General features: G+C 35.8%; 1 protein-coding gene across 2 annotated transcripts in view; it reads right to left on the bottom strand.

Moving 5' to 3' along the window:
* Positions 1-6,081: 6,081 nt before the first annotated feature.
* LOC145269399 (uncharacterized) overlaps positions 6,082-16,117 on the bottom strand; it is a 51,236-nt gene continuing 41,200 nt past the window's right edge. For both annotated transcript variants that reach the window (XM_080125086.1, XM_080125085.1), the window contains exon 2: positions 6,082-11,341. In XM_080125086.1, the coding sequence (XP_079981212.1) occupies positions 10,032-10,889 (858 nt within the window). In that variant the 5' untranslated portion in view covers positions 10,890-11,341 and the 3' untranslated portion in view covers positions 6,082-10,031. The remainder of the gene's footprint in view (positions 11,342-16,117) is intronic.

Below are 16,117 nucleotides of genomic sequence, written 5' to 3'. Positions count from 1 at the left end.
TAGTCAGATTCTCATTATTATTAATTATTTCACACTTTATTAAATACTGCCTGCCTTCTTATTCCTTAAGATACGAAACAATATTCACATTACTACTTATGCACATGAACTGAACTGCCATTTTTCCTGACCGTTCCTTAGCAACGACGCCAAACCAACGCTGACTCTGCAAACGACTCTCTATAACTACTACTACTACTACTACTACACACAGCACACCCACAAACACAATCACACATTACTAAAGTGCCGTCTGGCGCTAGCCGCACACACATACACACAACACAAAAACAAACGCTGTCCTCCAAAGGACAGACTATTAGTACTGCTACTATTCCCAGCGCACACACGCACACGTTCACTACCGCCCTTGTGTACGTCACATTGTTATGGCAACCAAGCCCGCTGACTTTCACACCATAAACACACAGTAAATCTGATTTTCTTCATTTTCTAATTTTATTACTTTGGTATGTTCCCGTTTATCCATTCATTTGCTTATACTTTCTTGTACTACATTTTATGACAAGACTCCCAAATACCTTTGTGAAGTATAGTTTTCGACTGTTATAAAACCTACCGGTATTCCGATAAATTAATTTTTCTTGTGTTTATATATCATTCATCTACCCATTATTGTCTGCAAAATTTTTCTTCATTTTTCCTTCTGTCATTCCTATTCATTGTTTTTCGTTCTAATCTACATACAACTTATTTCATTCAATTTTAATCTACAAAAAATATCAATTATTGCCTACTTTATAAAAATTTATTTTCACCTTTATTTCTACAATATTTCCTTTCTGCCAATTTATTTTTACATATCACATACTTACAACGTATTGTCTGCACATTTACTTTATTTTACCATTATCTACACAATATTTTCTTTCCATCAAAAATTTTTTAACTATCACTTACTTACATTTTATAGTCTGCCTTTCTATCAAAAATTTTTTAACTATCACTTACTTACATCTTATAGTCTGCACATTTTTTTTATTATAACATATTGATAATATTTTTATTTCCGTTAACACTTTCATTCATTATTTTTGTTTAACCTGCGTTTAATCAAACACTTTACAATTACCGTTTAGTCAATAACAACCTATTTTATTTTTCTTATCTTACACCTGAATACATACATTATAACACAACTTACTATTAGACAAACCCTACTGGAAACCACAATAATAAACCTTGACCAGCTTAAATTACACCCATATGATTGCCGACTGTCCATCCAACACCACTACTAAACAACACGTTCTTTTACAATCATATACACCTTTTTTTTATTATACTTTTTTAAAACTTACTTTTTCACTTAGCACATTATCTTTAAATTTCAAACAATAACATCATCTTTCCTAAGAAAACTCCTTCTTTTTTTCAATTTTTAATACTTTTCGACTGCTTGCTATTTACAACAAAAACATTACCACTATTTTTGTACAGTACAAAATGATTTGCCAATCCTGCCAAACCATCATTCCCCTCCCCTTTACTTTTTTTTCACGGTTTCTTATTTCTATTAATTCCCTGGATAACCACTGATTGGGTACTAATTAACTATTTCATGTAGAACGCGCCCTGCAAATTTTGGCTACAACTGGTGTTCTTTTTTCATGTTTTTTTTTTTTTTTTGCGTTGTTCTGTTTGGTTGGCTGCTTTCGTTGTTATATATATATATATATTTCTTTTCTGGATCACCAATATGACAACACCAAATGCAAGTGCTTTTTTTTTTTTTTTTTTTTTTGCGTTGTTCTGCTCGGTTGACTGCTTTAGATGTTATTATATATTTTTTCCTTTGGATAAATAACATAACAACAAAACCAAATTAAATTTTCAAAAAGTGATTTCTTCATATCATGAATACAATTTCTTCGTGACGGAAACTGTAAATCTACCACCAACACTATATATATATATATATATATATATATATATATATATATATATATATATATATATATATATATATATACGCTTCTATACGGGCGTTACAGTAAACTAATACCGAAATTTAAGCAGCTGCGGCGGGGGGGGGGTTAATACCCACAAGTTCCAAACATTTAAAAACAATTCGAAATTTAATTTGGGTTTTGTTGTCATATTATTTATCCACAAAAAAAAACACAAAAAAAAATCAGTTCTAGCCAACATGTGGCCCTATAAGCAGGGCGCATTCTACCTGATAGCCGGCAGGTGGCATGCAGGGGCCTCTTTTGTATATGTTCGCCAAAAAAAGTTATATCTAATAAGTAACAAAAAAAACCTCACCTTTTAGAAAAACAACATTGTATAAAAACCACAATATGTTTATTGGTTACAAAACGGGGGATCGATTTGGTATGACGTTGTAACTAAAAATTTATCAAACCTTAACAATTGTCGCAATAATAAAACAGACAAATATTATTTAGAGTTCACATGAATTGTACCTAAACCCCCGAAATAAAATTAATTTTGCCTTTTTTTCTTTCATTTTACAGACTCAACACGATCTTGCAAATTAAGCAAGGTATTACCAGTTTTAAAAAAATTACTGACCATACTTTTGTTAATTTTTATGTTAAAATATTTTCTACTTACAACTTTCTATTACTGACTGCTTACATTATTTACAGATTTAAAAAATATTCATCTTGATTTTGAAATTCTCTTGTATATCCATAAAAGTGAACGTGTCCGTGTATCTGTCTGTGTGTACATTTCCCTACGCAATAACTCTGTCAATTTTATGTCTACAGACTCAAATTTTGATATACAGGGTACTGAGATTTGGGAAAATCTATGTGATCGGTTTTCGGCCACAAATTTTGTGATTAAAGGGTCAAAGTTCAACGATTTGACCTTTGAGAACTCTACCAAACTCCTCCGACAATTTTGGGTCTAAACACTTGAAATTTTAGATATAAGTTCATTGGACATGGATCTAACTTAATTAGGGTCCAAAATAATAAATGTTTAGGGGTCATAATAGGGGTCAAAGTTAAAAAATTGACCGCTTTTTTATTGTTTTTGCTCAACATGCACCTCCAAATACTCGGGCAACGCCGGGCACCCATGCTAGTTCATATTAAAAGAGAATAGTTAAGCAATGCTTGAAACTATAATTTTTAACATTATATTTAAGATTTGTAACACTGGAACACAAAATTAAATGTCATGTGAAATTTCTGTCTGTGTATTATTGCTGCTAATACAGTCATGTTTTGTTTGAATATGAGTAATAAATATTTGTGTGTGTCTGTAAATAAAAGGCAGCTGCAAGAAGCAGATTAAATAGTAGTTTTCATACAATAGAATAATTCAGTCAAATGTGCTATTGTAACGCTGCTGCTTGGACGGAACCCTGGTGCTTCAATGTAGCTAGTCTCAAGGGATTCAGCCTCAAGCTTCAGGCTAACTAATTATAATACTCACGCGCTCTACATCCACAAATAAATATCAGGGATGACATTTGTGTGTTTGAAAGTACATCTATTAAACTCCTTGGCCTAACGTTCACAGGAAACATGAGTTGGAACAATTACATTGAAAGCATTGCCAGGACTGCTGCAAAGAAGGTCGGCTCTCTCTACCGTGCAAGAAAACTACTAATGCCTGACAGTACCCTGTACCTCTACAAGGCCACCATTCGCCCATATATGGAGTATTGTTGTCATATTTCGGCTGGTGCATCTGCTACTAGTCTCTTGCTCCTAGCTAAGGTTCAAAAGAGAGTCACCAACCTGAGAGGTCCTGAACTGTCATCTAAGCTTCAGCCTCTGTCCCATCGATGAAATGTTACATCCCTCTGCCTGTTCTACCAGTACTTTAATGGTGAATGCTCTGACGAATTGCAAATACTTGTGCCCCCACGACGTAAACACCCTCGACAAACCCGACAGGCAGCTAAATCCCATTCCCACACAGTAGAGATCCCTAGATGTAAAAGAGCTTTCTACTCCAGTAGTTTCTTCTCCAGAACCGCTAGACTGTGGAATTCCCTTCCAGGTCCCTGCTTCCCCAACTGTACTGACATGCAGAAATTCAAGTGTAGCATGAACCAGCATCTTGCTGTCCAACTCCCTACATAGTACCCCAGAAGCTGTTGCCACTGATACTAGCCGCCTACACCAAAGTGGCGATGTGCCTTGTTTGGGGTGAAAATGTAACTAAAAAAAATAAATAAATAATATATGATGCAATAACCACGCGATTATGACAATTTTTTTGTTGAAAGTTTTATTTTCGTGCAAAAAGGAAAAAGTTATCTGATAATTTCGATTGATGACAAGGAGAATTGTCGATTCAAATAAGTAAATCAGATGAGTAATAGATTTAAAACACAAAAACCTAAGGAGAAAGGAAACTACGTATAGTCTTATTAAAGATTAGTTCTGCACTAAAAACAGAAAGACAATTTGCTTATTTTTATTGATGATAAAGAAAAACATGACAAATCAGGGTTTATCAATATTGACTTTATAGCAACTATTATGGCAGGTGCGTATGTGGTGCGAACAGACACAAACAAGCCATGTGTGCAGCACTGCAGCACACTTACATATATAAATAACACCAACCAACAAGAACATTTTTTTCATTAAAATAAAACACAAAATATAGAAAGAACTTCACATGAATCTTTGGAAAGTTCCATACATATGTAACAAACACTGATCACCTAGATATTTTTTGGAAAGAAGTAGAATAGGAAATATTCAACGAATGGCAGATTAATCTAATAAAGTTGGAAAAAATAGAACAGAAAACATGCAAAGAACGTCACATGACTCTAAACGATGTGAAACTGCCTGAATCATGTATACTATTGTGATAGACATAGAGAAGACGTACCTCAGTCATGGGCGAGAATCTGCCTCGGCAGCAGGCTGAAAGACAAAAAGAAAAAAAAAGAGGCCTAAGATGGCGGCTGTTGTCTTTTAAAGCCTCCAGTCACGCGTAGATCTTGAGCAGTCTTGTGTGGTATATGCAAGTTGGGCATACCCGAAACATTATAAAAGCGAGTCGGTGGGAGAAGCATTAAAGACATGCAAATAGAGAACATCGACATGTACATCGTGTTGTGAACAACGAACTCTACTCGACTCAACTCGGGACTCGCAAACCTCTGCTTGACATTTTAGCCAAAAAGTTTAGTTGCTTTGCGTTAGACAAAGATTTCTGATACAACTATAATCCCTACATATTTAGCTACAAACTACACAAAAAAGAACGCTAGCTCTTAGAAAGAAATCAATGGTAAACAGCATTTGCAATAATATACAAAGTGCAATGTTTATCGAAGAATGTAGTGAGTGCTGGAAATCTTAGGGGAACATTATTTCATTGCCAATGTCTACAAAGTTCTGAGTAAATTTTTGGAATTAAAATAAATATATGTAGCTAAGGTATTATTTTATTAACTATTTTATTCTGTTGTTCTAAGTTTCTTATATTTTAATTCACAAATATGTAACGAAAACGTTTCGTTAATGATTTATTTAAAATTTTAAATCTCTATTCTGTTTAAAAAGCTATATTTCGCATTATTATCAGTTCCTTATATTTAAAAAAAAACTACAAAAATGCATTCAACAATTTCAGAATTCTCGTTGTTACAAAATCTTTTTCCGATTTTAGATTTTCTCCTGAAATTGCATTTGTCTGCCCCTGCTATGCACTCTCAATGTATCCAAATTAAAAACCAAAAGTTCTACAGACGCAAAAGTGCAAAAGTTGCAACAACTGCAAGATACTGTTTTAAATTGGATATTTCCAATCGATAAAGAAGTAAATCAATAAATATAGCTGTTTTTCTCACTTTTAAAATTGAATGTCTTATTAATTCATGGAGTCAAATAATTAAAATAATTATAGTTAAAATACAAACCATTAAAAAACAAGCACCATAGCTCTCAATTAATATAGTATTATGAAGAGCTCACCTATGGGCATGTAATGATCCTATAAAATTCCAACTTAATATTTATTTATCAAGAAAAATCAATTTTTAGTAATGTTTTCCCCTTTTCGAATTATTATATTACAAAAATGAGCGTATGGAAACAAGGACAAACAAAGTTTAGTTCAAGCTTTTATTGAAGGTCACAGCGATCGCTGTAAGTGCTGTTGATTTTGTTAGGATGCGTCGGTGATGGCAGTGGCAATGACATGGGTGGTGGTCAGCCGATAGGCTCTGAGAGTCGGTGGGGATGGAGGTGTAATCTTAGTAACTGCTGCGAGCATCGTCTGAGCAAGGAGTTTGGTGCTGCTGATGCGGTTGGTGGAAATGCTGTTGGTGTTAGGTGAGGTGTGCGATGGCTTCCTGCTACTGGTGCTGTAGTTAGGGCTGCTGTTGATATTGTCAGCGATGGCTGGCTGCTGCTGGTGTTGTCTTAGGTGATGTTGCAATGGGTGGCTGGTGCTGTGGTGGCTAGAGCTTCAGTTGGGTCTAACCTCACTTCTCGGCAATGTAGCCTGATCTGCCTGGTTGTCAAAAATCAGGCATATATATTTGGCCTGCATATGTAGTTGAAAACATGATGGCTCCAGTGTTGATGCGTCAATTTTGTTTTAAATTTGTGTTATTTTCCATGTCTTAACGTGCATCAGGAAATCATCTGTTTGGCACATATGTTTACTTGTGCGGATCAGATTGATGCTAATAAAGTCATGGAGGTATTTAAGTGAGAATTATGCTCTTATAGTGTTCCATTGTTTAATTATTTGTGTCGACATATGCGCAGGAAGGTCGTCGGCTGTGGTGTTCATATTTTAAATTTGATTCTTTTTTTTATGAATGGTTCCCTCTGGTGTTTTTTTTTTTTTTTTTTTTTTGCTGGGATGACTTGCGAATTATGCCGTTGATGTAGACAGAAAAAAGCCTTAGATGCACTTGTGTGCATTTCATTCGTGTCGACGACCAGGGTTCGTATTAGCGCCGCCATTGTCATCCCTATCACTGCTCCTGCTGAGTTTGTGTTTTGTTTATGTAAATCTGAAGGATATGTGATATAAAAGGATTGACACCTAGAGGATCCATAAACTTCCTTTTCTTCTTCGAACTCTAATCCTTTGATGCATCTGTCTAAATTTTCTTATATAATACCAATTGGCTCTTTGCAAAATTCATGATACATTCAACATTCGAGTCATTGTGGACATTTTCTCACTTCAACATTCTACATATGTTTTTAGGGTTTTGGATAATGTAAACTAGTAATCTTGTAAATACTTGTGAGGTCATTGATGGATATCAGGAATAATATTGGTTCAAGGATCAACCCCTGAGGCACTCCTGCATTAATGTTATTCTGTAAGATGTACGCCCATAAATGACAACCTAAGAAGGATCTAATTATACTTAGCAATCGTCCAGTTACGCCATATCATTTGATTTTCATTAGCAGTCCTTAATGCCAGACCTTGTGAAAGGCCTTTGACATATTAGGGGCTACAGCTCTGGCTTTACTCGCCTTATACAATGCATGATATATGCATTCAGCAATAACTTAAAATATCTGCAGTAGAACGATACTTCCTTAATCTGAACTGTTTGTCAGAAAGATTAGCTTTTGCAAGGTGGTGAACTAGTGCTTGATTGATTAGCATCTCAAATATTTTAGCAAAGAGGGGGAGGATACTTATAGGGCGATAATTGAGAGGATTAGTCCTTTCGCCAGAATTCTTGTACACTGGTATTATAGAGGCCTTCTTCCAGCTATTAGGGAAGCAGGATTCAGCAAGGCATTTGTCATAGACTTTGAAAAGTACTGGGGCTCAGTTAGCTGAGCATTTCTTGATTAGTATAGCAGGAATGAGATCAGGCCACCACGCCTTGGAGGAGTCAAAGTTTTTTTATGACATCGTGGACATATGACGGGGTTATTTTCAGATCAATTGTTACTTCCGTCCACATAGAGAAATTTGTGAAGGATTTGTTGGCTAGAGAGGAGTTGCAGGCCTTTTCAGTTAGTCTGCATGCAACTTTCTGGGTGTTAGATAGTTGGGAAATGAACTAATTGGTCTTTATTCACTCTTATAAATTAACTCTTATAAATTTCTCAAAAATTGTTAGTTCCTATATTCTGCGATACTCTGTGTTCCCTGGTGATTTCAGCATGTTTTCTTTTCGCTGTGGGCACTACTCTCTTTCAATGATTACTAGCATCTATAAATTTTTGCCTATTTGCTTTTGACTTATGATGTACGATCTGGCGGAGTGCATTCTTTCTTTGTTCAATGGCAGCTGTACAATCTATAGTGAACAATAGTGTGAGTGTGACTTGCTATAATACTTCCATGCAGAGACATGTGCTTCAATTTCCACCATTCACTTGTCTCATTTGCACACCGTTCAGCAGGGAGAGAGAAGATATTCGTCAATGAGGTATTGCTGATATGTTCTCTGGTGGCTTTTCAGTCAGCCTTTTCGTAGTACCATGTCGTTTTGGGAAGTGACTCCTCCCATTGAGGTTGGGATGTGAGTGCAATGTCTTTTGATACCACTATGGGGTTTGTCATTTCTGAGTGGAATATGGGCATTAGTTACATCATCCTCATTTACTGTGGTAAAAAAAGGTCTATGACTGTGTGTGTGAGGGAATAGGCTATAGAGAAGCTATAAGTAGAGTGTTCTGCTGCATTTGTAACCCGAGAAAAAAGTATGTAGCAACATATTTTTCCATATAAAGAATCACATAGAGAAGAGAAAAATCCAGGTTGTCCTCGACGGTCGAACATCTAAACAGTGTGATATAAATGCGGGAGTGCCTCAGGGGTCTATTCTTGGACCTCTATTGTTCCTGATATTTATTAATGACCTCCCCGACAAAACTGCCTCTGAGATGGGTATATATGCTGATGACACTACACTCTATAAAAGGCATGACAGGAAAACAAATGAACAAATATCTAAAGAAATGGCAAAAACACTAGAGGATGACCTCCAATCTGTAGTGGAATGGGGACATAAATGGATGGTCACATTCAATGCTGCCAAAACCAAACTGGTTTCCTTCAATAACTACAAGAAACCTTCTCTGCCAACAATAGCAATGGCCAGTGACTCCCTGTCTGAGAGTACATCTTTCAAACTGCTTGGCCTAACGTTCACAGGAAACATGAGTTGGAAAAATTATATTGAAAACATTGCCAGGGCCGCTGAAAAAACAGGTAGGCTCTCTACCGTGCTAGAAAACTGCTGACACCTGAAAGTATCCTGTATCTCTATAAGGCCACCATTCGCCCATGTATGGAGTATTGTTGTCACATCTGGGCTGGTGCGTCTACTACTAGTCTCTCGCTCCTAGACAAGGTTCAAAAAAGAGTCGCCAATCTGATAGGCCCTGAACTGGCATCTAAGCTTCAGCCTCTGTCCCATCGACGAAACGTTGCATCCCTCTGCTTGTTCTACAAGTATTTTAATGGTGAGTGCTCTGACGAACTGCAGACACTTGTGCCCCCACGTCGCAGACACCCTCGACAAACCCGACAGGCAGCTAAATCCAACCCCTACACAGTAGAGATCCCTAGATGCAAAAGATCCTACTCCAGTAGTTTCTTCCCCAGAACCGCTAGACTCTGGAATTCCATTTCAGGATCATGCTTCCCTAACTGTACTGACATGCAGAAGTTCAAGTGCAACATGAACCGACGTCTTGCTGCCCAAATCCCCACATAGTGCCCCCCTAGTTGCTGACCCTGATACTAGCCCCCTACACCTGAGTGGCAATGTGCCTTGTTTGGGGTGAAAATGTAAAAAAATATATATATATTTCACGAGAATACAGTTTGTCTCATTTTTTATATATTTTTCTTATCATGTTTGCATATGTCGCAACATACTTTTTCTCCATGTAAAAGAGGTGCCACATACTTCGCAAGAATATGGTTTCTCTCCAGTATGCCTCTGCATATGTTGCAACATACTTGATTTCAATGTAAAAGAAGAGCCACAGACTCACAAGAATATGGTTTTATGTTGCAACATATTTTTTCCATGCAAAAGAGGAGCCACATTCTTCACAAGCTTATGGTTTCTCTCTAGTATGTATCTGCATATGTTGAAACATACTTTTTTTCCATGTAAAACAGGACCCACATACTTCACAAGAATATGGTTTCTCACCAGTATGTGTTCGCATATGTTTTAACATACTTTGTCTCCGTGTAAAAGAAGTGCCACATACTTCACAAGAATATGGTTTCTCACCAGTATGTGTTCGCATATGTTCCAACATACTTTGTTTCTGTGTAAAAGAAGAGCCACATACTTCACAAGAATATGGTTTCTCTCCAGTATGTGTTCGCATATGTGTCAAGATATTATTTTTCTGTGCAAAAGAAGAGCCACATACTTCACAAGAGTATGGTTTCTCTCCAGTATGTGTTCGCATATGTTTCACCATATTTCGTTTCTGTGAAAAAGAAGAGCCACATATTTCACAAGAATAGGGTTTCTCTCCAGTATGTGTTCGCATATGTTGCAACATAGTATCTTTCTGTGTAAAAGAAGATCCACATACTTTACACGAATATGGTTTCTCTTTAGTATGTGTTCGCATGTGATTCAACATATGGTGTTTCTGTATGAAAGAAGATTCACACACTTCACAAGAATATGGTTTCTCACCAGTGTGTGTTTGTACATGTTTCAACATACTTTGTTTCATTGTAAAAGTAGACCCACATATTTCACAAGAATATGGTTTCTCTCCAGTATGTGTTCGCATATGTCTCAACATATTTTGTTTCTGTATAAAAGAAGATCCACATATTTCACAATAGTATGGTTTCTCTCCAGTATGTGTTCGCATATGAATTTCTACATGATGTTTATTTGTAAAGCAAGAACCACACACTTGACAAGAATAAGACTTCCTTTCCATATTACATTGGTATCTCAGATTTGAAGGTGAAATTTTTCAAATTTTTCGTATAAACTGATTCTCAGTTATGTGAGAAAATGAATTTGGAATCACTCACATTTTTGCAGCGTTTTCTGAATGAGAAATTTAATATGTATGAATTTTTGAGTTCTTTAGTTGCATGCAAAACTATGTACATTATACAGATGCATTGGTAACAATCGTTCAAATAAATAAACTAATGAGAGAAATGCATATAGAATTGACAAGAAAATGTGTCTAATATATAATCATATTTTTTGGTTCGGCAAAAGATGAACTTTTGTATTGTTCAAAGTAGAAAGCAATTCATATCAACATTTTTTTACATAAAAATATTTTTTTGTTCGCCATTTTTATTTTTTAAGTAATCAAGGAAATGTACACCGATTCAAATCCAATGATACTTGTTTTTCTCATGAATGCAGGATTCTCTGTAAAATTAAAAAAAACAAAATATAAATTTCAAAAGAACATGTTAATTTATGTATATTCTGCAAAATTAAGACAATTAAAAATATCTTTAAATTCACCGTCATATTTTAAAAATAAAATTGTATGTAGAGGTTTAAAATTATTAGACATAATATTTTTAATTTATTTACTCTGTTTATTAAATCACTTTACATGTAAAGAAAAATTCAGTGATTTATTGAAACCGATTTCCTTATTTATGTTTGAAAGAAGGCATAAAAGCAATTATGGTTGAAGGAAGAGTTGTAAACAATTATAGTTATCAGGACATGTAATGTAACTTGTGGGGGGTGAAAACTCACAGGCTAACACAATTGTCGCCCTTTAACTCAGAGAGCGACCTAGCTACATCACTTCAATTTTTTCATATGTCTCTTTTCCGCTGAATGCTCGACCAGTCCTTTATAATCCATTGACATCCTCAATGACAAAGGTCTCATACTTTGATCTTACAAAAGAAAGGTCATTTAAATCGATGCATCAAGTAAATGACCTGTGGCTGTTCAACTCCAAAAAGGAAAACTATTGTGGCCCAGGAAAGGGTCACTAAGGAAAACACAGAGATGAGTTAGAAAAGACAAAACACAGCGTAGAATCGTAAAATTGTCACCATAGAAAAGACCACATAATTCCATTTCCGTTTGATGAAAATCTGTTTTCTTTTATTATTGCAGACCATCTACTAAGTGACCAGTTCTGTACAAATGCCAAAAGCGAAAGGAGCCTTCAACATGTCTGAAAGTGACAAAATGTTCAATAAGAAAGATCAGAGGTGCCCCTCTGTACAACTCATACTCTCTACTGATTCAAGTTATGACAATAGAACCATTGCCAGCATTCTCAAAATGTAAATCTAAACGATTCAATGCTTGAGGGCCCAGCTCAACGCATCAGACGACTCATCGTTACTGTCGTTTGTGTGGATTCAAGTGAGGGCAACATCATACCATCTCATATCTTCGAAGTCGGTTTGAAAGTCAACACCAAAGTGTACCTGGATGTGTGAAGGGTGTGGTGATCCCCTGGTGCCATCAGGTGGCCGCTGGCAGATCGTAGGTGTAGCATCAGGACTCGGTAAGAGACCCATTTTTGACTTCAGAAGGAGTCTTACGACATCATACCCTTCTCTCAGTGACCTCTTTCCTTCACCGACCTGAACGTGCTGGATCCCTTTAATTATACACCGAGAACATAACTACATCGCTAAGTATTCATCAGGTATTCGCCAAATATTTGCCACGTATGCACCAAGCTCCCACTGCCATTTGTGGAAAAGACATGCTTCCAGTTCTTTACCCATATCATGGCAGTCATTGAGACTAAAAGCAGCTACTTTGAATTAATGTCAGCTCTATTACATAATAAAGTTACCTGAATGGATTTGTTCAATAAATGTTTAAAAATAAAACTGTAGTGTTTTCGTTAGAGCAACACTTTTATTTTTCCGCCATATATATTGAATCAACAGTAATTAGCACCAAGATTATGGACTACGAAAGTCGAAAATCAGAGTAAATTCATACAGTTTGGAAGATTTCATATCTTGTGCATGCAGAAGTCTCAACAACAAAAACATACAGTGATTGCATTGAAATCTTCAACAGAGACTAAACAATATTATGTCTACATAAAGAGGGAGCTTCTTGCAGTTTATTTATCCTTCCATGCTGCATGTTGAAACAAGAGTAACTACTACTAAAATGGTGGACAGAGTCATAAATCACAGTTAATTTATACAGTTCGGAAAAGTTGATATGTTTTTCACAGAGAAGTCCTGACAACAAAAACATACAACGATTGCATTGAAATTTGGAATAGAGACTGCACAATACTATGCTAACATAGAGTGGGAGCTTCTTGCAGTTGTTTTTGGGTGTAAACTGTTAAGGAATTACAAATATTGAAGCGCATTCTAGCTGGAAAATGATTATTCGCCTCTAACAATAATCAACTTAAAAAAATTTGGTTGCAACTCGACTCAAATACACGTTGTTACAATTGCAAGCGTTTTATATGATGATTTTATATCGTCCTGAAAAATAGATGACATTAGTGCATGGATTCTTAAGCCCATCAAATAAGAAAGCTAAAAAGCCATTGACTTGAATCTCCAAAATCAATGCAACAGGAGACAGTACAAAATTATATTTTGGACACCAAGAGATGGTGAAATGTAACAACTGAGCAAAAAGTTATTAAAGACATAGATAACATGGCACAACAATGAGCTTTATGTCAGCAGAACCAAAAAGCGCAAAATGCTTATTGATATATGAAATTCCATTGAGATCATATCAAATAGTGTCGACTAACCTATTTCAAACGATTTACAAATATTGAATCATATTCTAGCTGGGAATTGATTATAAACCTCTAGCAATGATCGACTTAAAAAAATCTGGTTGCAATTCCACCTTGACTCAAATTGCTACAAATTGTTACAATTGCAAGGGTTTTATATGATGATTTATATCGTCCTGAAAAATAGATGGCATTAGTGTATGGATTCTTATGTGCCTGAAGAGTCCTAGAGTGGATGAAACGCGGAATATTCAGTGTAGCTTAATCACCATATATATTTTATGAATTACTAACTAGCTCTACCTACGTATTGAGCACTTTTGAAGTAAATACTTAAACTTTACGCATAAATCTATATTTTCGTATATTCATTTTATGTGAGTAAATTAAGTAGTTATATATATATATATATATATATATATTTTGACTGATGACATGCGATGTTTGAAGTATATATATATATATATATATATATATATATATATACTTCAAACATGTGATGTTTGAAGTATATATATATATATACTTCAAACATGCGATGTTTGAAGTATATATATATATATATATACTTCAAACATCGCATGCCATCAGTCAAATTTCCACAAACAATAGCTTTGTGGAACATTGTGCCAAAGTAGCAATTTCTGCATTCAAGAAAGCTGTCACACATGGTAGTAACCTGGATATAATATTGTTATGTCTGTGAATAACACCTCTAGATCATACCATTCAATCACCAGGTGAAGTTTGTTACAAATTGAAGCTAGCAAGAAACATTCCAGTCAAATGCCTCAACCCAAACATCAACAAGATGATAATGGTGCGATTGTATTAGAAGCAAACAAATCAAGAGATGTATGATAATCAGCATACAAAGGATCTTTCCAAACAAAGATTACCTTTGCATGTTTTAAATAAAGACGGAAGCGTCTCGTGAACTGGTCTGAAAACCAAGATCGTATATAATGCAGACCCCTTCTAGAAAAATTCTCTCTAGAAATCGATAGCACCTTGAGGTGGACCCATCCTGAACGATATAAAGTCCTGAGGTATTCCCAACTAAAAATCCCCAGGAACCCACCTAAAACTGTACACCCAATATTGTAACAAATATCAAACAAAAGCACCAGTCACCTCCTAAACAAACACCTCTCAGACAAAAACACATACAACAATACAACAAATGAAAAAAAACCCAGATCTGAATCACAGGAGGATGTGAAAGTATGTAACCATTATCTCCCCTTAGATAACTCTTCAAAAAAGGAGTTCCGGCAAGAACCTCTTGTCTTTAGCAATTGAAACAAAAATATAGTAGGCAAAACAAACAAAAAGAAAATACAACTAAAAACAGACGGAACAAAAACTCGCTTCTTGCAGACACGTGGGTCGTAACAAGCACAATCTACTCGCCAGAATCACCTACACACAATCTGCCGAACGCTCGCTCTCCTTTCCAGTGTCCTGCCTTTATAGCGGCCGGGAACGCCGTATCGTATAATCGCGCGAGAGCAGACGTGATTCAACGATAATTACATTAGGTAAACGCTAATAAAAGCCCATGGACGCCATCTTGGAACTCTCTCTTCCGCTCAGCCCAAAACAGATGTATCCGAAGGTAAGCTCTCTATTTCTCATTTTGGTTACTGCTAATTCTGCTACAGCAATATAAAAAATAAAGTGAGCCCACTGTTTTCACTCTATCACGTGTCCTGTGTCCTTCTTTCCTAAACAATAGATAATATTTCACATAGCTTAATTATTTTCTTAATTTACTAAAGAATTACACATTTATCCTCAAGGTGGAAACGTTACAACTGTCTTAAATACACACAAAAAGGTTTTTAACCTAAAATTTGATGACTAGATTTTTCGTACATATTTAGATATACATGCGATATAAGATTTTATATTACAGACAAAAAATAAAGGGATTCTAAAGTACCATACTGGATATTATTAAACACCAACAGAATCAACCACTGTGATTGCAAATGCGGCAAATATAATATCACAATGCAAGGCCACGATTTGCCCATGCATGGAGTATTGTTGCCACATCCGGGCTGGTGCATCTACCACTAGTCTCTCCTTCTTAGATAAATTCCAAAAAAGAGTTGTCAATCTAATCGGTCCCACTTTATCAACTAAGCTCCAGCCCCTGCCACATCACCGCAATGTTGCATCACTGTGCCTGTTTTACAAATGTTTTAATGGAATGTGTTCTGATGAACTCGTTTCACTTGTACTCCCTTGACGTACATATCCCCGACAAACTTGCTTAGCAATAGGATCCCACATCTTCACTGTTGAAGTCTCTAAATGCCAGAAAGCTTTCTATTCTAATAGTTTCTTCCCTTGAACAGCTATTTGGAATTCCCTGCCTCCTACCTGCTTCCCTGACTATACTGATATGCAGAAGTTTAAATGTAACA

The sequence above is a fragment of the Euprymna scolopes genome, chromosome 45 (assembly GCF_053919585.1).
Source record: "Euprymna scolopes isolate OS-2025 chromosome 45, ASM5391958v1, whole genome shotgun sequence".
Lineage (NCBI taxonomy): Eukaryota > Metazoa > Mollusca > Cephalopoda > Sepiida > Sepiolidae > Euprymna > Euprymna scolopes.
This window is presented reverse-complemented; position numbering and strand designations above follow the sequence as displayed.